Here is a 24,907-nt window from a genome sequence, read left to right on the forward strand (position 1 = left end):
CATGGTAAGAAATTAGATTTTTATCAATACACAAATAAGTTTACTTAAAATCAGCTCAGTTACATATTTAAAAAAAGTTTCAGAACCTCTCCCCACCAACGTCCATAAACTAAAATAGGTTCACATGAAACCTACGTTCCAACCCAGAAGAATGCAACAGTGATGGTCCAGGTACTAGAGGACTCATTTCTCTGGTCACGGAGACAGTTACAAACAAAACACATCTCTTGCCTGGAAGAGCAGGAAGAATTCACATAAAAGAGCTTCATAAAACATCTATGAAGGAGAATCGGTAGCATCAGAAGAGTTCCAGTACTTCGATTGAATATAATTCCCTATTATTCTTTTCTTGATTTAGTTTCTGCAGCTCACGAAAACTTACTTCAATCTTGTTGAGCTCGGAACAAATGCATATCTAAAGAAAAAAGTTTCAGAGTAACTTGTACCGTAACTTCCACACACAAACAAATCCTCCACGATTACTTATAACTATGCCAAGACAAAAATGTTAAGAATAAATTATAATGTAAGTGATACTCGGGTACAAAAGGAATTCAGCATATATCAAATAATCACACACCTGGGATTTCACAAACTTATAAAGACTTAACAGTAGTCTTTTTGCTTCTGGTATCATTACCACGACGGTAAAGTTAGCATCCAGAAGGAGGCATATCCAATCCATAATCTGAGGATAAACAGGAAAAGGAAAGTTAAGATTTTAAATTTAATTTTAGGTTAATTCATTTTAGAAAGTCCAGAATTATATCAAATAGTTATAAGAAAAGTTAGTCTTGTTTACAAAAATCTAAGCATTTAAGTTTAGAAATGGAAGAATTTCTAAACAATATAAAAATGGTCTTCCTTGCTTTACACTTGTTATTTTACAAGCATAACTCAATCTTTTTCACAGCATTAATCTGTAAAAAGAAAGCCAGAGTGACATTTAATCCAAGGGAGAGTTAGTACATGGTTTTTATTAAAAATTTTTTTTGTAATCAGGGCCCCTGGCTGGCCTGGTCTGGTCTGTGGAGCATGGGGACTCGACCTCAGGGTTGTGGGTTCGAGCCCCACGTTGGGTATAGAGATTACTTAAAAATACAATCTTAAAAAAAACTACTGACAGTTACAAAAAACAACCCACTCATCTCCTACTCTGAAATATACACTATGCCCCAAGAATAGGGTGTGGTGTATCAAAGATGAACTACCATGAACTAAAATACAATCACTATACATTTATTAAAGTATTCTACATAGTTTGACACCTTCAGATGGGCTGTAGTTAACATGCAATATCACTTGTCATGAAAAAGCATTAAGGAAACTCATCCACCATTTGGGTGGAGAAGGGAAGGTTCATCCCTATGAAACTCCTTACACCAAAATAAATTTTTTTATGTGAATCAAGGAATTAAACACAGAAAAGGAAACCATGAATGTACTAAGAAAGGGTGGCTATTTTTATATTCTCTGAGTTGAAAGGGCCTCAAGCATGACCTAGCCATAACGAAGCCAAAAAGGAAAAGCTTAATAATTTTAAAAATTAAAACTTTAAAATAAAATCAGAAACTTATCTATCGCAAAAATTACACTGAAATAAGTAAAAAGACAAGTGATAGGAAGAAAGTACTTATAATACACTCCATAGAAAAAGACAATTTTCTAATACACAAAGAATTCTTTATAAGCCAAAACGAAAAAGACAGAAAATGCAATTGAAAACTGGACATTGGGGCGCCTGGGTGGCTCAGTCAGTTAAGCGTCTGACTTCAGCTCAGGTCACGATCTCACGGTCCGTGAGTTTGAGCCCCGAGTCGGGCTCTGGGCTGATGGCTCAGAGCCTGGAGCCTGCTTCCGATTCTGTGTCTCCCTCTCTCTCTGACCCTCCCCCGTTCATGCTCTGTCTCTCTCTGTCTCAAAAATAAATAAACGTTAAAAAAAAAAAAATTAAAAAAAAAAAAAAACTGGACAGAGAACCCAACCTGGCAGTTCACGAAAGGAAATGTAAATAGACAAGAAAAGATGGTCACAACCCTTCAGAAAGGTACTGGCATTTTGAAAACTAAAAATGCAGGGCATCTGGGTGGCTCAGTCATTAGAGCATAGGACTCTTGATCTCCGAGTTGTGAGTTCAATGCCAGGTGTAGAGATTACTTAATACGGAAAAAAAAGGGGAGGGGGAGAAATTATTTAAAACAAACACCTAAAAAAAAATGCATGTACCCTTTATCCAGTAATTTCAACTCCTGGGAATTTACTCCACAGGTGTTCCCTTATAATCATACTAGAACATCTGTGTAGGGGCACCTGGCTGGCTCAGCCAGTAGGGCATGTGACTCTTGATCTTAGGGTTTTGAGTTTGAGCCCCAGATTGGATACAGAAATTACTTAAGAAAAAGAAAGTGTGTGTGGGGGGGGGGGGGAGTGCCTGGGTGGGTCAACCAGTTAAGCAGCCGACTCTTGATTTTGGCTCAGGTCATGATCTTATGGTTTGTGAGTTTCAGCGTCACAGTGGAGCCTGTTTGGGACTCAATCTCTCTGTCTCTCCTATGCTTGCTCACAATCTCTCTCTCTCTCAAAATAAATAAATAAACATTTAAAAAAATTAAAAAAAAAAGAGTGTGTAAAGATGTTCGCTGAAGGTTCGCTGAAGTTTTTTAATAATAAAAAAACTGTAAACAACTTAAGGCAAATCAACAGGGGACTGACATAAATTAAGATTCTCCATAAAATGAAATAGTACGCAGCGATTAAAAAGAATGAGGCAGGGAGCGCCTGGCTGGCTCAGTCAGCACAGTATGTAATTCTTGATATCGGAGTCTGAGTTTGAGTCTCATGCTGGGTGTAGAGATTACTTAAGAAAATTTTTAATTAAATTAAAAGAAAAAAAAAAAAAAAAAAGAAGAGAAATGAGGCAGATGTTTGGTCCAGAAAATGTCTAAAACTCAGGGCTGAATAAAAAAGCAAATTGCAAATAGCATGCATACTATGACCTAATTTCTGTTAGAAAAACAAGAGGAAGATTAAGTTAGGGTATAGAAAGAAAATTCCCAGACATAAAAGAGACTTTTTTAAGTTAACTTAATCTCTTCACCCAACACGGAGCTCGAACTCACAACCCTGAGAATGAGGAATGCACGCTCCACCACCTGAGCCATACAGGTGCCCCAAAAGAAACTCTTAATATTGGTTATCCCTAAGACGGACAAGGGGAGTGGAGAAGCAACCTCTGATAATGTTGGAATTTTTGACTCCAAAAATTAACTTCCTAGGGGCACCTAGGAGGCTCAGGTGGTTAAACATCCCACTTTGGCTCAGGTCATGATCTCACGGTTCATGGGTTTGAGTCCTATGTGGGGCTCTGTGCTGACAGCTCGGAGCCTGGAGGCTGTTTCGGATTCTGGGTCTCCCTCTCTCTCTGCCCCTTCCCCACTTGCGTTCAGTTTTTCTCTCTCTCAAAGATAAATAAAAACATTTTAAAAAATTAAAAGAAAATAAAAATTACTTAACAAAATTTTACTAAAAAAAAAAAACGAAAGCAGGGGTGCCTGGGTGGCTCAGTCGGTTGAGCGACCGACTTCGGCTCAGGTCATGATCTCATGGTTTGTGAGTTCAAGTCCCGAGTCGGGCTCTATGCTGACAGCTTGGAGCCTGGAGCCTGCTTCAGATTCTGTGTCTCCCTCTCTCTCTGCCCCTCTGCCACTCATGCTCTGTCTCAGACATAAATAAACATTAAAAACAAATTTTTTTTAAATGAAAGTAGTCAAATTAAGTGTTTAAACTGCTTAATTAGGATAACATATTCTTAAACCACAATACTTTTTTTTTTTTTTTTTTTAAGGAATTTCTATACCCAACATGGGGCTCAAACTCACAACCCTAAGATTGAGAGTTGAATACTCTACGGACTGAGCCAGCCATGCGTTACTGGCAACAATAAACTTTTTAATGTTTTAAACTGCTTCTCAAATAAATACTGTATTTAAAGAGATTCTCTGAAAACATTTTTTTCCATTAACCTTAATTCTCTTATTCGTAAAGAGATTTGCACACTTACACCATCTCCCAGAGAGATAAGGAAATTCTTGAAAAGGGTCACAATAGCAAGAATTTAAGATGTATTTAAGTTCTTTAGCACAGAATTTTGACCCCAAATTGAGAGATCCTCCCCACCTCTCACTCCAGTGGTTTGTATACAGGGTGAGAGAGGAAATTCATATGGACCAGGAGACAAAGAGAAATCAGTTACTGAATTCCAAGTTCTGACACTATTATATATAACATTATTTTGTTCTTACAGACTTTTCCTAGCACCAGATCAAGTTAACAAGTTAAAAAGATGATCTCACCCCTATGTTTACTGTGGCATTATTTACAATAGCCAAATTATAAAAGCAGTACAAGTGTCCATCGATATATAAACGGATAAAGAAGATGTGGGGAAGGTGTGTGTGTGTGTGTGTGTGTGTGTGTGTGTGTGTATAATGGAATATCACTCAGCATTAAAAACGAATGAAATCAAGGGGCACCTGGGTGGCTCAGTCGGTTGACTATGTGACTCTTGATCTCAGCTCAGGTCATGACGTCACGGCTTGTGAGATCAAGCCCTGCATCCGGCTCTGTGCTGACAGTGTGGAGCCAGCTTGGGATTCTCTCTCTCTCTCTCTCTCTCTCTCTCTCTCTCTCTCTCTCTCTCTCTCTCTCCCCACCTCTACGCCACTTGCTGCTGCTGCCCCATTCATAAATAAATACACATTAAAAAAAAAATACCCGGAAAGTTGCTATTTGCAATAACATGGATGGAGCTGGAGTGTATTCTGCCAAGTGCAATCAGTCAGAGAAAGACAAATACCACATGATTTCACTCATATATGGAATTTACAAAACAAGTGAACAAAGAAAAAAAGAGACAAACCAAAAAAACAGACTCTTCCTGTAGAGTACAGACTGCTGGTTACTAGAGTGGAGGTGGGTGGGGAGAATGGGGGAAATAGGTGAAGGGGAAATAATGAGAGTTCACTAATTACAATGAGCACTCAGTAATGCCTAGAACTGTTCAATCGCTATACTGTGCACGTGCAATTGATATAATACTGTACGTTAGCTCTACTGGAATTAAAACTAAAAAGTTAAAAAAAACTTTTAAAAAAGATGATCTTACTTGGTTCAAGGTTGGAGGGTGCAATCCAGGAAGAGTCATAGTAGCATTTTCACTACACTTCAGATAAAGGAAATACAAATACTGGAGAAATAGCTGCGTAGGAAGAAAAAGGACAATTTATCACTTCGAAAGAAAAATTTTCTCTCTATAAAGCTAACAAAGAGACTGAAGAATTTTAAGAAGCTACTGAATTTAATTATACAGCAGACAAATATGCTAGACATCTGGGGATATAAAAAAGAATAAAACACAGTCTTTGCTATCAATGGGGAGTTCATCTAGTTGGGGAGGGGTAGCTGGGAAGCTTATCCTGTTTGTAAACAATAAGCAGAAAAGAGAGAATCCATCTCTGGGCAATTCTTTTTAGTTTCTACTTTTTTTTTTTTTTTTAAATATTTGTTTCTTTAAAAGTAAGCTCTACGCCCAACATGGGGCTCAAACTCACAACCCCAAGATCAAGTGTCATATGCTCCACTGAGAGCGAGCCGGCCAGGCACCTGTTTTTAATGCAGATGGATCAACTTGGCCTTCAGGCTTGGCACCAAGCATGCCAAGATCTGCCCACCAAAAATCACTCGTCTCCTGGGCACAGTTTTTTATCGTGGGGGCTGGGAAACCTCTTATTCACATGAAGGAACCTTCACTGATCACCTTTCAAATGCCCTGAAGTCGGTCAGTTGAGCAGTGAAACGTATAGAATATAAAATTCCATAGGATGTCCACAAACACTTACAGTGACATGCTGTGCTGGGATGTCTTTCAAGTGCGGCAGAAGAAACATTTCGCTATAAGCTGAATGAAGAATTGCATTTCTACTCAGGACTAAAGGAAAACCTTGTTTCAACAAATGAAGGCTTTTCTACCGGAATTATGAGTAACTCCCTGCCTCAGTGAGATCTTTTCTAAATTTATATGAAAGTTTCACTTTTCTGAAAGAGCTCGATCACTGAACTTTCTCCTCATCACGACAGGTCACCTCGAATACTTCACTCGTCTAACTGGTATTTATTCAGAAGACTAGTTTTTAGAATTGATAGAGCTTCTGCTTTCATACGCCTTCTTAAAACAGGTTTAAGTAAGTTATTTGAATCTAGCACTGAATGTATTCCACATTCAGGCAGAAACTGAAAAAAACTGAAGAAAACAAAAAGCACCTGAAATGATCTACTTATTCCCGGGTTACTGCCTGGCACTCGCCTGTATCTGCGGAAAGAGACAATACGGGGGAGAGGGTTTCAAAGGATACAGCAGTGCCGCTCTCTTCGGTACCACAGGGCACGAGGTGGTCTCCTCGGCTGCGTCCTGAGGCTTTTGGTTTAACTTCCGATCACAGCTGTCACAGTTTTGTTCGTCAGCATTGAAACCGTTTTGAAGAATTTCCGTTTGCTCGTCCATTTTCTCTTGCACAGGATCACTACAGTCAGAAACTGATTCCATATTGATTTCTGTTTCTTGAAGACTGTCATCACTAATGCTATCATGTTAATTGAAAGTGAGAAATTAATTCTTATCGCTGCATGAACTTACTAGAAAAATGTTCGTTCTGTAAGCATCAGACGTTTTAGAAATCAAGGACTGTAAGAGAGTAAAGATGCAGTGGAGCAAAAGGACCATCAGCTTCTAACTTACCTCAAGAAAATTTTTAAGCAAGCGCAGGTGATCGATTCAGGAATGTCGGGGAACTGCTGTAGACACAGCTGTAACATCTGCACATCTGTCTTTTCCAAGGCCGCCTCCATCAGGCCGGGGCACAAGCTGAGACAAAACACCATGAACCACTTTTGTATAGCAAGAAAGATCTCAACTGCAAATAACGTATAAGCTTTTTCAGAGTATGAATACTAGAACTGTAAAAAACAAGGTCAGAAGAGTTACAGACACAAAGCGTGGTACACAGAAACACTTACCTGTAAGAAAGCACGTGTGTCTGGATAAGTTGCATCAGAGAGTTCCGGGGGTAAAATGATGGCTCTGTTGTATGTCGTCCCAGAAGTTCTAATACTATGTCCCCAACAATAGTATGAAAGTCAGGTGTCCGCTTCACAGCCAAAAATTTACATAGTTCTACTTCAATGTCTTTTTCTGAATCTTTCTGAAAGGGTGGAAGTAACAGACTTCAGTCTAGTACAGGAAACAAACGTCACTCTGAACTCAAAAGTTCCTAGCTCAACATTTTCTCAAATCACTTAACAACATTCATGCATTCCTGTGAAACTGGGAGTTGATACGATATGCTACACAAAGACCAAACCAAACCAGAAATTAATTCCAGGGTTTAGAGATCAAATTCTTTAAGAGGCAAAGTGACAAGTATATTCAACGCAAAGGTGAAAGAGATCCTGATTTCGAAAAATGCCTCGATTTTTCATATTTCTAATATTTTATTTACCTTTATTGTTGATAAAAGTTGTTCGAATGCTGGAGGCGGTACATTCACTTCAATTTTCCTTCTCCTTAACTGGAATTAAGTAAATTGATTAGGATCTCAAAACATGCAAAAGATCCAACATATATTTAGAAGAATATAAAATGTCCTAAAGACACTAGAATTGCACCCTTAATGCTCTCATCACAAGCTTTTCAAAATATTATAGCTTCGTTATAGTGAAGAGTGGGTTTATTTAGAGTAATTTAAATACCTTTAAGGTTTTTGTAACACACACACAAAACTCGCTATACTCAACAAGGTATTATTGCTAATTGCAAACTGTCCATTTTCACACCTGTGTCTTAGACACACACACATGCCCATAAAAATTACTAAACTACACCTGACATTTTGGATAAAGGCTGTCAGGTCACTGGGTTCACGATTCAAATTGCCGTCATGAAGATCAAAGCCATAAGAGTTGTACAGATGTGAATTATTAAAATAATCCCACCTTTTTTTTTTCCTCTCTTTAAAATATTTGCACTAACATTTTTGGAGAACTTTTTTTTTCTTTTTTTAAGATCTTATTTTTAAGTAATCTCTACCCACCCTGCACTAACATTTCTATTTCAACTACCAAACTTACAATTCTCTTCGACTGCTCTGAGTTCTGGGATCCAAATCCATATCCTCGAGATGTTTCCCAGTTTACAAAATGAGGCACAGTGTGAGTGCCTAAGAAAACACAAAGCATACAATTTCTGAAAATTTTTGACCTACTGGTGTTTAGCCAAACGACAACCATTCATGCACAATTCAAGAGATGCTTTAAAGACCATTGAATTCTACTGATAACCCCACATCAGTAAGTCACAATACAGTAAAAGGGTATGTGCCCAGCAACATTAAGCCAACAGATGAGATCACTGGGAAACACGAGAGGATAAAGCAATTAGTGATTTTGCCTGGGGGACTCTTCCAATGCCCTAAAGTCAGAACACTGGTGTTCAAAACAGTGTAGCTCTTCAGCCTACACCAGTACCTGCAGTATAGACTGTTCCCAAGGTAGATACCTGAGTCAAGGAAATTTCAATGAACAGTGGCAAATTTCAACATCAAAAACAGGCTCTGTAAACTGATGGCTGTAGAAATATACATCACACTGGAAGTTAATAAAATGGTTTACATTAATAAGAAAAAAACAGAAGTTCCTGGGGTGCCTGGCTAGCTCAGTTGGTACAGCACGCGACTCTTGATCTTGGGGTCATGAGTTCGAGCCCCACATTAGGCACAGAGGTTACTTTAAAAAAAGGGGTGGCCTCCTACCTGGATCTTGACTATGCTTGAGTTTTCCAAGAGCACCTGCTAATGAAGATACTTCACACTTGTATGGAATCACAGTAAGAAATTTTCCATGTAGCATAAATAAATTTTCCCCAAAATACCAGAGCTACAAAAAATGTTACAGAAAATGTAAGCAATTTTTTTCTAAGATCTGAATCACATTTATAACAATAACTTAGTGTTAAGTAATCTTAACATAACAAAAAACAACAGGATAAAGTTAAACAACTTTCCAGAATAACCTCACATGTACAACTTATTAACTGGGTAGGCTTACACAGCTCTTATTTCTACCCACGTCTGAATGAACCACAATTTAATGTTTATTTATTTTTGAGAGAGAAAGAGAGAGACAAGCACAAACAGGGAAGGGGCAGAGAGAGAGGGAGACACGGGATCTGAAGCAGACACCAGGCTCTGAACTGTCAGCGCAGAGCCTGATGTGGGGCTTGAACTCATGAACCATGAGATCATGACCTGAGCCAAAGTTGGGCACTTAACCGACTGAGCCACCCAGGCGCCCCTGAATGAAGCATAATTTAAAGGATACTCTCAACTCTTAAAAATCTGATCACTGTATGCATTTAAAATAATTATTTAAAAATAGTATTGCCACTATTCTAAAGCTATTAATGTGATGATTACAAAGGCTACTAAACAGGGCACTCAGTTAATGATGTGTTAGATGAAAAAAGCAGACGGGAATGCAAGCTGGTGCAGCCACTCTGGAAAACAGTATGGAGGTTCCTCAAAAAACTAAAAATAGAACTACCCTACGACCCAGCAATTGCGCTACTAGGTATTTATCCAAGGGATACAGGTGTGCTATTTTGAAGGGACACATGCACCCCAATGTTTATAGCAGCGCTATTGACAACAGCCAAAGTATGGAAAGAGCCCAAATGTCCATCGATGGATGAATGGGCAAAGAAGATGTGGTGTATATATACAATGGGAGTATTACTCAGCAATCACAAAGAATGAAATCTTGCCATTTGCAACTATGTGGACAGAACTAGAGGGTATTATGCTAAGCAAAATTAGAGAAAGAAATCTCCTATGACTTCACTCATATGAGGACTTTAAGAGACAAAACAGATGAACATAGGGGAAGGGAAACAAAAATAATATAAAAACAGGGAGGGAGACAAAACAGAAAAGACTTATAAATATGGAGAACAAACTGAGGGTTAATGGAGGGGTTCTGGGAAGGAGGATGGGCTAAATGGGTAAGGGGCACTAAGGAATCTACTCCTGAAATCATTGTTGCACTATACGCAAATTTGCATGTAAATTGTAAAATAAAATTAAAATTAAAAAAAAAAAAGAAAAAAGCAGAATTTAACATTGTTTCTATCTTAGGATTCCAATTATTAAAATAGTATAAATAAGATATATGAACAAAAAGCTTAAAGAAACATGGAAATCATATGTTAGAGCAGAATTGTGAATGGTTAATTCTGTTGTAAGTATAAATTACAATTTTTTTAAATGTTCATTCATTTTTGTGAGAGAGAGAGAGGGGGTATGAAAAGGGGAGGAGCAAAGAGAGGGGAACAGAAGATGTGAAACAGGCTCCACGCTGAGAGCAGCAAGCCTGATGAATTCATGAACCGTGAGATCATGACCTGGGCCAAAGTCAGATGCCCAACTAAACCACCCAGGCACCCCTATAAATTAGAATTATATTGTGTACTGAGAAATTTAGTCTCTTTATCCTCTAATTACAATTATCAGTAAAGCTGTATTACCTTTATTTGCATTTTATTCGCATTCACTGAACCACCAGTATTTACTGAGCACCTCTCCTAGACACTGAAGATAAAACGGGTAACAAAATAGACAAGGACCCCGGCCTCAGTTTACAGTTTGGTTGGTCTAAAATTTTAATTCTTTAATAATTCTTGTGTAACTCCACGAGAATGTTTAACATATATCTAAAAGACTAATTTGTTAGAAAAGTAACAGCCCTGGCACATGGTTCAAAATACAAAGGCAGGGGTGCCTGGTTGGCTGAGTCGGTAGAGCATGTGACTCCTGCTTGGTCTCAAAGCCGTGAGTTCAAGCCCCACACCGGATACAGAAAATACTTAAAAAATAAAAACAAAATACAAAAAACAATACAGAAGTAAAAAGGTCAAACCAAAGAGCAGCTAAAAACAAAAGTTGTTTTATTTACTAATTATTCTCCCTTGGTCTAAAATTACCCCAAATTTAGTGTTTTGAAAGTAACAAACATAAAAGAAAATTCAAATAACCAAACAAGTATACTCTTGCAGATAAAAAAAACATTTCTCATTTTAATCGAAAATTGCCAAATAGGGACGCCTGGGTGGTTCAGTCAGTTGAACCATGAATCAGCTCGAGTCATGAATCCAGGGTCTTGGGACTGATCTCCACGCTCAACATGGAGCCTGCTTAAGATTCTCTCTCTCACTCTCCCTCTGCCCCCGGCTCACGTGGGCTCACACGCACTTTCTCTCAAAACAAAAACTGCCAAATTATTTAGATCGGGAGTCTCTTCCTTTACAGTGTATTTATCATGCACAAAAGTACTAAATTTGAAAAAAGAGTCAAGGACAAAAACTTACTTGACCGCTGGTCCCCTGTGGTAACTCTCTGGAAGTCTGTAGTGTTTGAAATTTTGTGTTCCATATGGAAAGGCATTCTGTAAAATAAGACATACAAATTCAGACGTCGTGCCACATGTAAATATGTGATGCTGAGGGCAGGGGGAAGTGGGGAGACTGGGGAGAGTCACAGTTAAACACACAAGTCTTGCCTCATGCAGTATAAAAATGAGTCACAAAGACAGTGAGTACCACAGAAATTCAAGGAAATGAGGTCTCATGACAAGTGGACATGTGCGAGGGCAGGGGGCATATGGGAGATCTATGTATCTTTCCCTCAATTTTGCTGTGAACCTTAAACTGTTCTAATAAAAGAAAGCTAACAATACTAACAGTAATAATAATGACAAATGTCAATATGGAAAGGGCTCTTTGATCTCTCAGGTAAGTGAGTAAATAAGGTACACAACAGCGTGTATGGTATGCTACCATTCATGGGAAAAGAAGAGGAAAAAAAATAAGCAGTAGTATTTGCCTGCATACGTATAAAAACCCTCTGGAAAGAGACGATGGAAGCTCCAACGGTGGTTACCAGGTTTCGGGGGGTAGAGCAGAACCAGAAAGAGGGAGGACGGTGGGGGAGGGAACAGCACAGGGCGGTAAAGTGGCGGGGCACCAGGACTTGAGAAAAGTAAGGTCCGTGACCGAAGAGGCAATCTGCTTGGGCCGAACCCCCGCTCTACTGAATCCTCTAACACTTGTCTCCTGGTCTGTAAAACAGGAGTGCTATTAGTAACTACCTTCTCTCCTGGCCTTGTTGGAAGATTAAATAGCGCAAAGGGATAACACAAGTCAAATGCCTGGCCCAGGACAGCTACGCTGTGTCTAGTAGCTCCTATCTCAATAAGCAGGAGAAACAAAGAATCACAGACGAGCACAGGCAGATGAGAGCGCAGGCAGATGACGCGTACAGTCAATAAGAAGCCTGGACTGAATAAATCAAAGGGTTTTTGCTCTGCAACTGGGAAAAGAGACCGGAAAAGATGGGTGGGGTCTAGACTGTAAGACACCTGAACACCGAACAAAAGACTCTTGAGTTTTATAGCGTTGCCTAAGAGATCCCAATCTGGCACTGGTCAGGAACAAGTATGTTCTTCGTGATAGACTACAAGTCTGTGTTGTGTGGAGGGATGTTTGGGGGCTAGGGGAGGTGCAAATGAGAATCATGCTCTGAAGTCACAGATGGAAAACCATTCTAGTAGACCCTGAATTTCAAGACATCCACGTCGTGTGGACTTCCATTCTGCTGAAATGCCACCAGGCTATGAATTCAATTCTCTACTGTAAGGCTTACCAATGATCAAACGCCCACGGGCTGGTACAGATATTTGCAGTTTTTATTTCTTTAAGACATTAGTCACGAGCAAGGTCATGATATAAGGAAATGTTTTTTAAAAAGATGGGGCATCTGGCTGTCTCAGGAAAGTATGTGACCCTTAATCTCGGGGTCGCTGAGTTTCAGCCCCACGTGGGGCATAGAGATGACCAAAAAAATAAATAAATAAATAACCTGGGGGGGGGAAAAAAAGATTAACTAATGTTAAGATAAAATCAAAGACCTATTCAAGAAGAGTTAGGAAGCTACAAAAATAATTTGAGTACGATGATAAAGAAAACGAATGGGTGGTAATAAATACAAAAGAAAAAGAAGAAAAAGAGGCACACGTTGAAGGAAAAACCCAAAGGACTTCTTAATTGATCACATCCAGTCACCCTTGGAAGCTGGCAGCGGGGGTCCTAGGACTGCTACGTGATCCTGATCCAGGACGGTGAGTGCAACACCACTTCGGGCATTACCGGCCACCACAGTTTTGAGCAACAGCGATCTGACTACCCTCTGATTTTCGTCTGGGTCCCTCGGATGTATTGGTATCAAGGTTTCATATACACACCCATCAGAGCCTGTTGGGAACAAGCATTTGTTGCTCATTATCAGTTAAAGGACAGTTCTAGATCTTTTAGAGCTAAAGGTACCAGGTTATTTGTAAGTTGGACCAATTTGATAGAAGATATAATCAGAAAAATAAAGTTAACAATCACATTGCTCTTTGCTTTCCCTTAAAGAACGCACTGCACTACAAACCTAAAATTGAGCTGGGTGTGGAGCCTGCTTACGATTCTTTCTCTCTCCCCCCTGCCCTTCCCCGGCTCACTTGCTCTCAAAAAAAAAAAAAAAAAAAAACATCGTCACAACAGGTAAGAATTACAAACTGTAGATACTAGTACGAACTTAAAATATGAGAAGGAACTGTCAGGAATACAGACAATCTAGTCACCAAAAGGATGTATCTCACATTCAAGATTAATTAGCATTCGGGTCTGCACATGACATTTTTTTGTTACTCCATCACCCTGAAAACTGTATGAAGTTGCCGTTTTTGGTATGTCAATTGAAGTTGGGCAATTTCACGTGGTTCTAGCTGAATAACACAAAGGTTTTAGGGCTCTTTGGTTCAGATTCCCTTATTTCTATGTTCATTCATTAACCCACAAGCTTTCATTTAATCGTAAGTATATCTGGGGTGCCTAGCTGGCTCAGTCAGTAGAGCATGCAACTTTTTCTTTTTTTTTTAAATGTTTGAGAGAGAGAGAAAGAGAGCACATGCAGGGAGGGGCAGAGAGAGGGGGACAAAGGATCCAAAGGGGGCTCTGCGCTGACAGCAGAAAACCCAAAGTGAGACTCAAAGTCACAAACTAGGAGATCATGACCCGAGCTAGCATCAGACACTTAACCGATTGAGCCACCCAGGTGCCCAAGCATGCAACTCCTAGTCTCAGGGTTGTGAGTTCAAGCCTCATGTTGGGCATGGAGCCTACTTAAAAAAACAAAACAGAACAAAACCAGTAAGTATATAAGTGAAACCATAAGAAAACCAGTCCTTCTTGAGCAAAGGCATTAAGTGCATTCCAAAGATCTTCTAGATAGGAATCTTTTTCTTAATAGCCGTTGCAAACATTTGCACATTAAAAAACTTCACAGGTTTTTAATTGTGATAATATGAAAATGCTGCTTTTGTTTCTTTCTCCCTTTTCTCAAAACAACTTCAAGAGGAGCCATAAAGAGCAGGAGGATGAGAATCCCACACAGGCACTCTTCTTCCTCCTAGTCACATGAAATTGGATTATACTTTAGACCATTACATACAGCTAAACTCCAAGGCATTAACAAATCTATAAAATGCTGGCTGGCAGAGGCCACGAATGCTTTGTTAGTCTCCTTTAACCCATCTGCCTCCACCACTGTTCAAAGAAGGGCAAACTATACCTTAAGGCTAAAAAAGAGGACTACCGGAGCCACTCAGTACCAACCTTAGGGGCGCCTGAGTGTCTCAGTCTGCTGAGCGTCTGGCTTCAGCTCAGGTCATGATCTCGCGGTTCGTGGGTTGGAGCCCCGCATCAGGCTCGCTGCGGTCAGTCTGTCGGTGCAGAGCCTGCTTTGGATCCTGTCCCCCTCTCTCTGCCCCTCCCCTGCCTGCACTCTCCCAAAAATAAATATTAAAAAAACAAAACAAAAAAACCCCTCTTAATTTATGGGTCACTATTTACAATATCAAACAACCTGACCTTATCACGATAGTGATTTTTCCTTCTTTATTGATATTACATTATTTATTGCTTATGATAAATTTTAAGATATAAAAGGTACCTGCCGATGGGGCGCCTGGGTGGCTCGGTCGGTTAAGCTTCCGACTTCGGCTCGGGTCATGATCTTACAGATCATGGGTTTGAGCCCCACATTGGGCTCTGAGCTGTCAGCTCAGAGCCTGGAGCCTGCTTCAGATTCTGTGTCTCCCTCTCTCTCTGCCCCTCCCCTGCTCATGCTCTGTCTCTCTCTCAGAAATGAATAAACATTAAAAAAATTAAAATAATAAATAAAAAATAAAAGGTACCTGCCGAGAAATACTGACTTAATGCGTGACCAGACACGACAAAGTGCAAAAAGTGAGGGCATAAATGCTTGTAAGGAAGCACGTGAAGGGAAGTGTTACAATAGACAACTGCAAAAACCTAAGACTCAAACTCCAAAAAACCATCATCCTGTGATATCCCTTTATTTACTATCTCTGAAAGTTCAAAGAAAAATACTTACTTAATGACATCAGAGAGATGAATTTCCGATCCACAGATGCAGTAAAATTCTGTATGACGGATTTTTCTTCTTGTCCATGGAAGAGTGTGTATTTGCTTAAGGTGCGAGAGCTAAATGTTTGTATGTAAGCAAAGTGATTTCCATGCTGCACGCAAAAAAAGGGTTTATTTAAAAATATTTCTATTTCAACCAACTGTACCTAAATGTTAAAGCCAACTGTCACTCCAATTACTTCAACGAGTGCTTAAAAACCTCTCATCCATTTAAACGTATTCTAAAATGTATTTCCTTGTAACTAATAGGTTTTTTAGCATTTAAAAATACACACACACACATCTGAAAGAAATACTAATGCCCGATTTTAGTTTTAAAAATAATACAGGTGAATTTGAAATGTCACAAAACAGGCCAGGAATCAGAGTGATCACTTACTTTTTCAGTAATAAAGATTAAGACAGGATGCCTAAATACCATGAAAACCTTTGTCCACCTAAAAAACAGAACAATTATAAAACATCAAATCACCAGCTGAGAGAAACCGATCAAACTAAATTTAAGAGGATACCTTATCTTCAATATTTTTTAGAGCCAGAGAGACATCAGAGAACATTTGATTCGGTGTTTCAGGATACATATACGACAGGGAATCAGTAGGCATTTCTCTGTCAAATGCATCTCTGGATTAAATGCAAGTTCCTGAACTTCCCGGAGCTTTGAAAGACAATGTGAGGGGCGCCTGGGTGGCTCAGTCGGTTAAGCGTCCTACGTCAGTTCAGGTCACGATCTCGCGGTCCGTGAGTCCGAGCCCCGCATCGGGCTCTGGGCTGATGGCTCAGAGCCTGGAGCCTGCTTCTGATTCTGTGTCTCCCTCTCTCTCTGCCCCTCCCCCGTTCATGCTCTGTCTCTCTCTGTCTCAAAAATAAATAAACGTTAAAAAAAAATTTAACAAAAAAAAAAGAAAGACAATGTGAATTGTAAAGCTCCAAAGGGGTGGCTGTGGGACATTGTGCAGTGTTATTAACCTTATCTGACTCACCTCCTCTCCCTTTCCAGTCACTTTTGGGACCCGTGCTCTGAGGAAAACATGAGGCGCTCATGTGCCTTCCTCGAGCCGCAGGACAGTGGGCCGGGGGTTGGGGGGGGTGGTGACGGGCTTCTAGGCAAGGCCACACACAGCCAGACTCTGGCAAAGTGGCCATTAGAACCCAGGTCCTCCACCTACATCCCTTTTCCGAGGGATTTCCTCCACTTTCCTCCACACATTAGGAGCATTCAACAGGGCGGTCCAAGATACACATGGTCACTGTCCACACTGTTCACTCAGTACAAGCCTGCACCTTGACTTTCAGGAACTTAGCTTGCATCAAGTAGACCTGGACAGGGAGCAAGTTCACTAAACAGGAAATGTGATAAAATAATGGGGACTGGAGGGGATTTCCTTCTATCATTTGAGTGAGTCATTTTTCCAGTTTTATTCCAGAATGTGGGACAGCAGAGGGCTCAAAGCACTATCATGATTTTACTAATAACAAACTACTTTTGCTCAGGGGTAAGGGTTCCAATCTTGGCAGTCAGGGCAATAGGACAGAAAACAGAGATTTTGGTCTCCTGGAGTTACCCACTTCATCTTCAAATAACTGACTATCCAGTTCTCTGTCATTAGAACAGGATTCGTATGTCCCTGCAGTTTCCTCAATCGCCTAACACTCTCAAGGCTTCTGGAGGATGCTAATTTGGCCAACGGCACATACATGGTTTTTAATTAAGGTTTGTTATGTTTATAACCAAGGCAAAGAATGTTAAAAAACATGCAGAGTCTATTATTTTGGTAAAAATTCACTTACAAGTATTGGAACTTACTTAATCACTTCATCATCAGAGAGAACAGTTTCAATTTTCTGCTGGGGCTCTGCAAGCAAGGCCTCTAAACCACGAACAGCACCTTCCTTGAATAGCACTAAGGGTTCTGTCCCTTGTATTGAATGTATCCTATAGATCTCAGCTGACAACTTGAAAAACATAAGAATGCATTAATTTTTATTCTAAAACAATTGCCACCTAATAAAATAAGGACGTTTATAGAAAGCTTATTTTTAAGAACGGATTTGTTTTCATTTTGATTCAGCTTTGTATGGTTCCAAAGTCAAATGTACAACATAAATATACATAGAAGCCTTTTCTTTATAAAGTTTATTTATTTACTTATTTATTTAGAGTGCAAGCAAGAGGTTTAAGGGCAGAGAGGGAGGGAGAGAGAGCATCCCAAGCAGGCTCCACACTGTCAGCATAGAGCCTGACTCGGGGCGCGATCTCACGAACTGCAAAATCATGACCTGCGTGGAAATCAAGAGTAGGATGCTCAACCGACTGAACCACCCGGGCACCCCCACACAGAAGCCTTTTACTCCTATTCTGTGTACTCGGTCCCCTGCTCTCCCCCTTAAGTATTTTTTTGCATTTCTACGCATTTTTGGTTTATCCTTTCATTGTGAGTACTGGAGGTTAGGTACAACCTAGCTTTCCAAAAACTGAAGGTGGAAGAGGTATAAATAAAGCCACTAATTAGATTTAAGCAGTTGTGGTGCAAGACAAAGACTGATGCCATAATTACAACTACAGCCTGTAAACCCAAGAAAATAAGTTAACCCCACTGTAAAAATCAAGATCATGTTACCGCAGGGTAAATGAAAAGACGGGGGCCGAGAGACAACATAGTTAGCTAGCCAGAAGTTTCAAGGTTCCAGGTGATAAATGCGATTATATCTGAACCAGCTCCATTATAAGCCACGTCTACAATTTGCCAATTAGGGGCTCCTAAGTGGCTCAGTTGGTTACTCCTCCAACTTTGGCCCAGGTCCTGATCTCACAGTTCCGTGAGTTCAAGCCCCTCGTCGGGCTCTGTGCTGACAGCTCAGAGCCTGGAGCCTGCTTCAGATTCTGTGTCTCCCTCTCTCTGCACCTCCTCCACTCAGTCTCTCTCTCAAAAATAATAAATTTTAAAAATGTTTAGGGGCGCCTGGGTGGCTCAGTTGGTTAAGCGGCCGACTTTGGCTCAGGTCATGATCTCGCGGTCCGTGAGTTCGAGCCCCGCGTCGGGCTCTGTGCTGACCGCTCAGAGCCTGGAGCCTGTTTCAGATTCTGTGTCTCCCTCTCTCTGACCCTCCCCTGTTCATGCTCTGTCTCTCCCTGTCTCAAAAATAAATAAAACGTTAAAAAAAAAAAATTTTTTTTTAAATGTTTAAAATTTGCCAATTATACTTAGAATTAGACATCTTTGTTTATTTATTCATAGCACATGCAGAGTGGGGGGAGGGAGGCAGAGAAAGGGGGAGAGGGACTGAGAGAATCTTAAGCAGGCTCCACACGCAGCACGGAGCACGATGCTGGACTGGATCCCATGACCGTGAGATCATGGGAAGCTCAGTCGATTGAGCCACCCAGGCACCCTTAGAGTTAAGACATCTAGAACCAGAAGGAACTTCGGGGGCGCCTGGGTTGGCTCAGTCAGTTAAGTGTCCAACTCTTGATTTCGGCTCAGGTCATGATCTCATGGTTCATGAGACTGAGCCCTGTGTTGGGCTCTGCAACGGTGTGAAGCCTGCTTGGGACTCTCTCTCTGCCCTGTCCCCACTAGCGCTCTCCACTAACATAAATAAAAAGTAAAAAGTAAAAATAAATAAATAAATAGATAGATAGATAGATAGATAGATAGAAAGAACTGGAAGGAACTTTCAAGGTTACCCTAATTTGAGACTCTCAATTTGTAAGAAAAAGTTAATTAACATACTTTAGGTCGTCACTAGAAAATGCACAGTTCCTCATGGTTGTTTTTACTGCACTCTGAGCCACTCTTAAAAATACATAATGCAGGGACGCCTGGGTGGCTCAGTCAGTTAAGCGCCCAGCTCTTGATTTCAGCTCAGGTCATGATCTCACAGTTCGTGAGTTCAAGCCCTGCATCGGGCTCTGCGCTGATAGTGGAGCCTGCTTGGGATTCTCTCTCTGTATGTATGTAAATATATATGTGTATATATACACACATATATATATGCGTGTGTGTGTGTGTGTGTGTGTGTGTGTATATATATATATATATATGTATATATATGTATAGACGCGTGGGTGGCTCGGTCAGTTGAGTGTCCAACTTCAGCTCAGGTCATGGTCTCACAGTTCGTGGGTTCAAGCCCCGTGTGGGGCTCTGTGCTGACAGCTCAGAGCCTGGTGTCTGCTTTGGATTCTGTGTCTCCCTCTCTCTCTGTCCCTTCCCCACTCTCTCTCTCTCTCTCTCTCTCAAAAATAAACATTGAAAAAACAATACATGTGTGTATACACACACACACACACACACACACACACACACACACACACACACACATATTGAATCAAAGTAGCAGGACATGTTCTACTTATTTTAAGAAAGGGCATGGTAAGTTCTCACAAGAGACATACCATAAACACCTGAACTCGTGGAAATTAACTGTAAACTTATTCAAGAATTTAAAAAAAAATTTTTTAATTATTTATTCTTGAGAGAGAGAGAAAGAGAGCAAGCGAGCAGTGGAGAGGCAGAGAGAGAGGGAGACACAGAATCAATCCGAAGCAGGCTCCAGGCTCTGAGCTGGACAGCACAGAGCCCGACACGGGGCTTGAACTCATGAATCATGAGATCATGACCTGAGCCGAAGTTGGGACACTTAACCGGCTGAGCCACCCAGGTGCCCCAGGAATTATTTAAATTCTTAATCTCATGGAATAAAAAAGTTTATATTTTCTAACATTAACTCATGAACTAAGACGTGTTACCAAGATACACTATAAGATAACTAGAACGAAAGCTAATGTAACCTTTATGCTCACTTTCACAGATGCATGAAGAGACATGATCTACTACATTAAAAACGTTAGAAAATTCCGGGACACCTGGGTGGCTCAGCGGGTTGAGTGTCTGACTTCAGCTCAGATCTGATCTGGCGGCTTGAGTTCAAGCCCCACATCGGGCTTGCTGCTGTCAGCGCAGAGCCCACTTCCTATCCTCTGTCCTCCTCTCTCTGCCCCTCCCTCCCTCTCAAAAGTAAATGAACATTTGGGGCATCTAGGTGGCCCAGTCAGTTGGGTGTCCAACTGTTGATCTCTGCTCCCGTCACGATCTCACAGGGAGTTCGAGACTCACATCGGGCTCTGCACTGATGGTGTGCAGCCTGCTTGGGATCCTCTCTTTCCTTCTCTCTCCCCCTCATCTGCTTGTGCTCTCTCTCTTTCTCTCTCAAAATAAATACATAAACCTTAAAAACAAACAAACATTTTTTTTAAAAAGTCAGAAAATTCAGACTTACTGTAGCTTTAAATACTTTATCCAGGTTTACATCTTCAGTATTCCATATTCTCAAAACCTTAAATCAAAACATACAAGTTAAGAAAGCATTCCAGTTTTCATTTACACATAACAGTTTTCATGTACACAGTTAATAAATCAACACTTGTGCTGTATATATTATTATATAAATAGTTTTAAAACTCACCTTATTGTCATGTACAACAATAAACTCTCCAGTTTGAAAGTTGCACACAGCTGGACACGTTATAATTTGGCCTTGTTTCACTGACCAGCTCCCCAAGGGTTTCTGATCAGAAACCTAGTAAAATTAACATACAATATTCAAAAGGTCAATTTCAGATATTATAAGCAATTAAAGTTACAATCAAGACAAAGGAAGAAATCATTAACATAATAGCATTTGACAAACTTCCTAAATTAAAAAAGTAAGTAGTCACAAAAGACAGTGTATGATTCCACTTAAGACAGAAAGTAGAAAGGTGGTTTTCAGGGGCTGGGAGAATAGAGATTTATTGTTTAATGGTGGAGTTTCAGTTTTGTAAGATGAAAAGAGTTTGGGAGGTGGAGGGGGGTGATGACTGCACAACAACGTAATGTACTAAATACCCTAAGCTGTATGATCAAAAAATGGTTAAGATCTAAGTTTTTTTTTTTTAAGTAGGCTCCATGCCCAGCATGGAGCCCAACGTGGGGTATGAACTCACAACCCAGAGATCAAGACCTGAGCTGAGTGAGATCAAGAGTCAGACGCTTAACCAACTGAGCCACCCAGGCACCCTGAGATAAATTTTATGTGTATTTTACTACAATTAAAAAACATAAAAATTTTTCAAAAAGTAATTTAAATGAAAATATGACTAAGTTCCTAAAATGAAAATGTAAATAAACAACACTATTTAGTGAACAGTACATTTAAAAAATGGATTCCACTGTGCCTTTGAACAGAGGCATGGGAAACTGAGTAGGGACAGTCCCGATCATGTCAGTTCCAATCAGCCACTGTATTCCTATGCAGGAACTACAAAATTTTAAGTCCACTAGACAGCCAAGGTAAAAACCAACAGTGTCATCAGAGGAGTCAGGGTGAACCTGGGTGGCTCAGTCAGTTAAGCTTCTGACTCTTCATTTTGGGTCAGGTTGTGATGTCATGGTTCGTGAGTTCGAACCCAATATTCAGCTCTGTGCTGGACAGCAGGCAGCCTCCTTGGGATTCTGTCTCCCTCTCTCTCTGCCCCTCACCCGCTTGTTCTCTCTCTCTCTCTCTTAAAATAAATAAAAATAAACTTAAAAAAAAAAAAAAAGGAATGTTGGGAACCTGTTCCCCAAACTTCCAAGCAGACAGCTAGCTTCTTAAAGACACGTGAAACTATGTTCAGCAGCCCAAATAAAACAGTTACTTTCTATGAGACCACTAAAAGCACAACGTAGAACGTGTGGTGAGCCAAGAGCGAGGATGAAAAGGGGGTGGGACGTATAGAGCCTGTCCAGGACTCAACTCCAGGATTTACAACATGGGAGTTGGCAAGAGACAGCTCACTCGAAATCAAAATTCCATCAAGCTACCAAGGACACAAACAACCAAACAAACAATAAAACAATCCACACATCTCTTTTCCCCAAAGAGAGGAAAGAAGGGTAGGGATACAAACACTGTTCCCATGCTGCCAATCATGCTCTCCCGCCCAATCTCTGTTCAACCTTCTGCGGGCAGCTGGGGTGACAAGAAATCCCAGGAGGGGATGTTAAGGCCCTGTCGGACAGATGCGAAGCGAAAGCACAGGTTTTCTTTTCGTTTCTGAGTCTAGCCCACGTGCACTTAGACGCTCCGCCACTTGCGACTCCGAAATATGCCTCTCTCTCCAGGAAAACAGCCGAATCCTATTCTAGACCTCACTCAGCGTCCCGGAGGGGCCAAGCCAGCTCTCCAACAAGCTGCTCGGCGATCTCTTTCTGAAGCCGTGAGAAACCTGCGGCTCTAGCTCAGTGAACAGAAAGGGGCAAGACCTCAGCGGGGGCTCTCCGATCACATCGCCCTCACCTTATAGAGGATGACGGTCCTGCCGCCGTGCGTCACTAGAAACTGGTCTGTTTTGTCGCTCTGCTCCACACCTAGGAGTCCGTTAGGCCCGGCACCCAAGGGTACCGTAGACAACGTGAATTCCTCCTCCAGGGCTGCCATTTTGGGCAAACCTACCGACGGCCGCGCATCCCTCCCGGCAGGCTTTGCGCTTTCTATCGCGAGAACTAGGATCGCAACTGGACAGGCGCTCGCCAAATAACAAACCTGTTTGCTGAGCCTGCGACCTCTGCCGGGCGTGGCGGGCATGCAGGGCTGTGGGCGCCGCCGGGTGGGCGGAGCCTGGACTTTCCTTCTAGACTCCGCCTCCCAGCCCCGCCCCGTCAGCGTCCCGGATGTACTCTGCGTGACGGGGATGGGCAGGCTGGGGAAAGCTTACGTTGCGTACAGCTGCCCAAAGTGCAGCGCCTTCTGCTAAGGATTTGAGAGTCTGAAGGGTGGGCGTGGCAGGTGACCAAACAGAAATAAGCTCATTCTTGTTTTGGTTGTGGGTTTGTTTTTGTTTTGTTTTGTTTTGTTTTGTTTTTACTTTACGTGAACTCTGGGAATTCTTTTTTTTTTTATTTTTTTTTATTTATTTTTTTTTTTTAAATTTTTTTTTTTCAACGTTTTTTATTTATTTTTGGGACAGAGAGAGACAGAGCATGAACGGGGGAGGGGCAGAGAGAGAGGGAGACACAGAATCGGAAACAGGCTCCAGGCTCCGAGCCATCGGCCCAGAGCCTGACGCGGGGCTCGAACTCACGGACCGCGAGATCGTGACCTGGCTGAAGTCGGATGCTTAACCGACTGCGCCACCCAGGCACCCCTGGGAATTCTTTACCAAGGCCTCAAGGAACAGTGCGCTAGAGAAATTTACCTCTTTAAATAAACTCTTGATAAACTGCTGTCCCTAAGTGAGATGCCTAACCCACCTGCCTCTGTCTCAGTCGCCTTCTGTTTTCTGAGCCCTGTCTAGCTAATAAGAACTTGTCTGATAGAAGGTGAAGGCCAAGGTCCTCTTGGGCAATTTTTATTTACATCATTTCTGGGAGAGATTTCTAATGTCAACATGATTGATTTAACTAGTAATGTAAAAAAAAAAATAGTAGCGATAAATAGTTCATGTTCTTAGGGAGAAACCATCTAAATGGGCAATTACTAAAAAACCTATATCAGGTGTTACATCAGGGCAACATTTAAATCAAGCATCCACATGGATCGCCTTATGTGTGGAGATACTTCATGGCTACAACATTACAACACTGGAGACAAGAGGATATTTAACTACTGTAAAGGAATCAAATACTGTAAACTCTTAATAAGGCTAACAGGCCTTTAATTTTTCAAAGTTGCCAAGGAATTTGACTATGAATTTGTGGACCCTTTGTTAGTTGGAAAAGAAGTACTATGAGATTCGACCCATCTTGGCCTCTGTGAAACCTTCCTTTCCCTCCCAGGACAGTTAATCGGCCTCTCCACTGAACGTTGTCTGGTGCATACTGCCCATGGTTTGGTTCCAGCCTAGACGTTTCCTCCTCCTCCAGGAAGCCTACCCTGATTCTCTGGGACTGGATTAAATGATTCAATGCACCGATGTTATTGTAACATGTGCCATCCAGTACTGGGAAAGCCTACTCAGATATCTGACCCATTATGTTTTATTTCTTTGAAGGAACTCTGGATTTTTCACTAGTATCTGGCATAATGCCTGTCCCATAAATATTTGTGCGACTAATGAATAAATAGTGAAAGCTTACTCATAATTTTGAATTTGTGCTTTCCCTTTTCCTTCAGCTTGAAGACTTAAAACAGGGGTTCTTGGGATACCTGGCTCACTCAGTTGGAAGAGGGATAGCTGGATAGCTCAGTGAGAGGCACATGCAGCTCTGGATCTCAGGGTTGTGAGTTTGA

General features: G+C 41.0%; 1 protein-coding gene across 3 annotated transcripts; it reads right to left on the reverse strand.

Annotated features, from left to right (window-relative positions):
* NOL11 (nucleolar protein 11) lies at positions 1–23,300 on the reverse strand. 3 transcript variants are annotated; one of them, XM_042916045.1, is made up of 18 exons: positions 23,222–23,300; positions 21,122–21,235; positions 20,936–20,992; positions 17,460–17,608; positions 16,032–16,089; positions 15,600–15,744; positions 13,223–13,411; positions 11,471–11,547; positions 8,862–8,985; positions 8,182–8,270; positions 7,554–7,622; positions 7,072–7,256; positions 6,794–6,919; positions 6,411–6,638; positions 5,898–5,976; positions 5,165–5,257; positions 581–688; positions 1–415 (listed from the first exon to the last, which is right to left on the reverse strand). In XM_042916045.1, the coding sequence occupies exons 1-18, from the start codon at positions 23,261–23,263 to the stop codon at positions 299–301; spliced, it is 2,049 nt and encodes a 682-aa protein (XP_042771979.1). In that variant the 5' UTR covers positions 23,264–23,300; the 3' UTR covers positions 1–298. The 3 variants fall into 3 exon arrangements, with proteins under 3 accessions (XP_042771979.1, XP_042771978.1, XP_042771977.1); XM_042916044.1 differs by lacking the exon at positions 23,222–23,300 and adding an exon at positions 22,976–23,178 and having other exon boundaries at positions 6,411–6,578; XM_042916043.1 differs by lacking the exon at positions 23,222–23,300 and adding an exon at positions 22,976–23,177.
* Positions 23,301–24,907: the final 1,607 nt, after the last annotated feature.

Source organism: Panthera leo, chromosome E1, assembly GCF_018350215.1.
Source record: "Panthera leo isolate Ple1 chromosome E1, P.leo_Ple1_pat1.1, whole genome shotgun sequence".
Lineage (NCBI taxonomy): Eukaryota > Metazoa > Chordata > Mammalia > Carnivora > Felidae > Panthera > Panthera leo.

Bases quoted from the DNA above. Each gene is read 5' to 3' on its own strand.
- NOL11 (XM_042916043.1), bottom strand. From the start codon at position 23,116: ATGGCAGCCCTGGAGGAGGAATTCACGTTGTCTACGGTACCCTTGGGT. The intron at 8,986-11,470 runs GTAAGTTTTTGT...CATTTTTTGTAG, and splicing joins CACAGGGGACCAGCGGTCAA to CTCTGGTATTTTGGGGAAAA. The intron at 7,257-7,553 runs GTAAATAAAATA...CCACCCTTTCAG, and splicing joins AACTTTTATCAACAATAAAG to AAAGATTCAGAAAAAGACAT.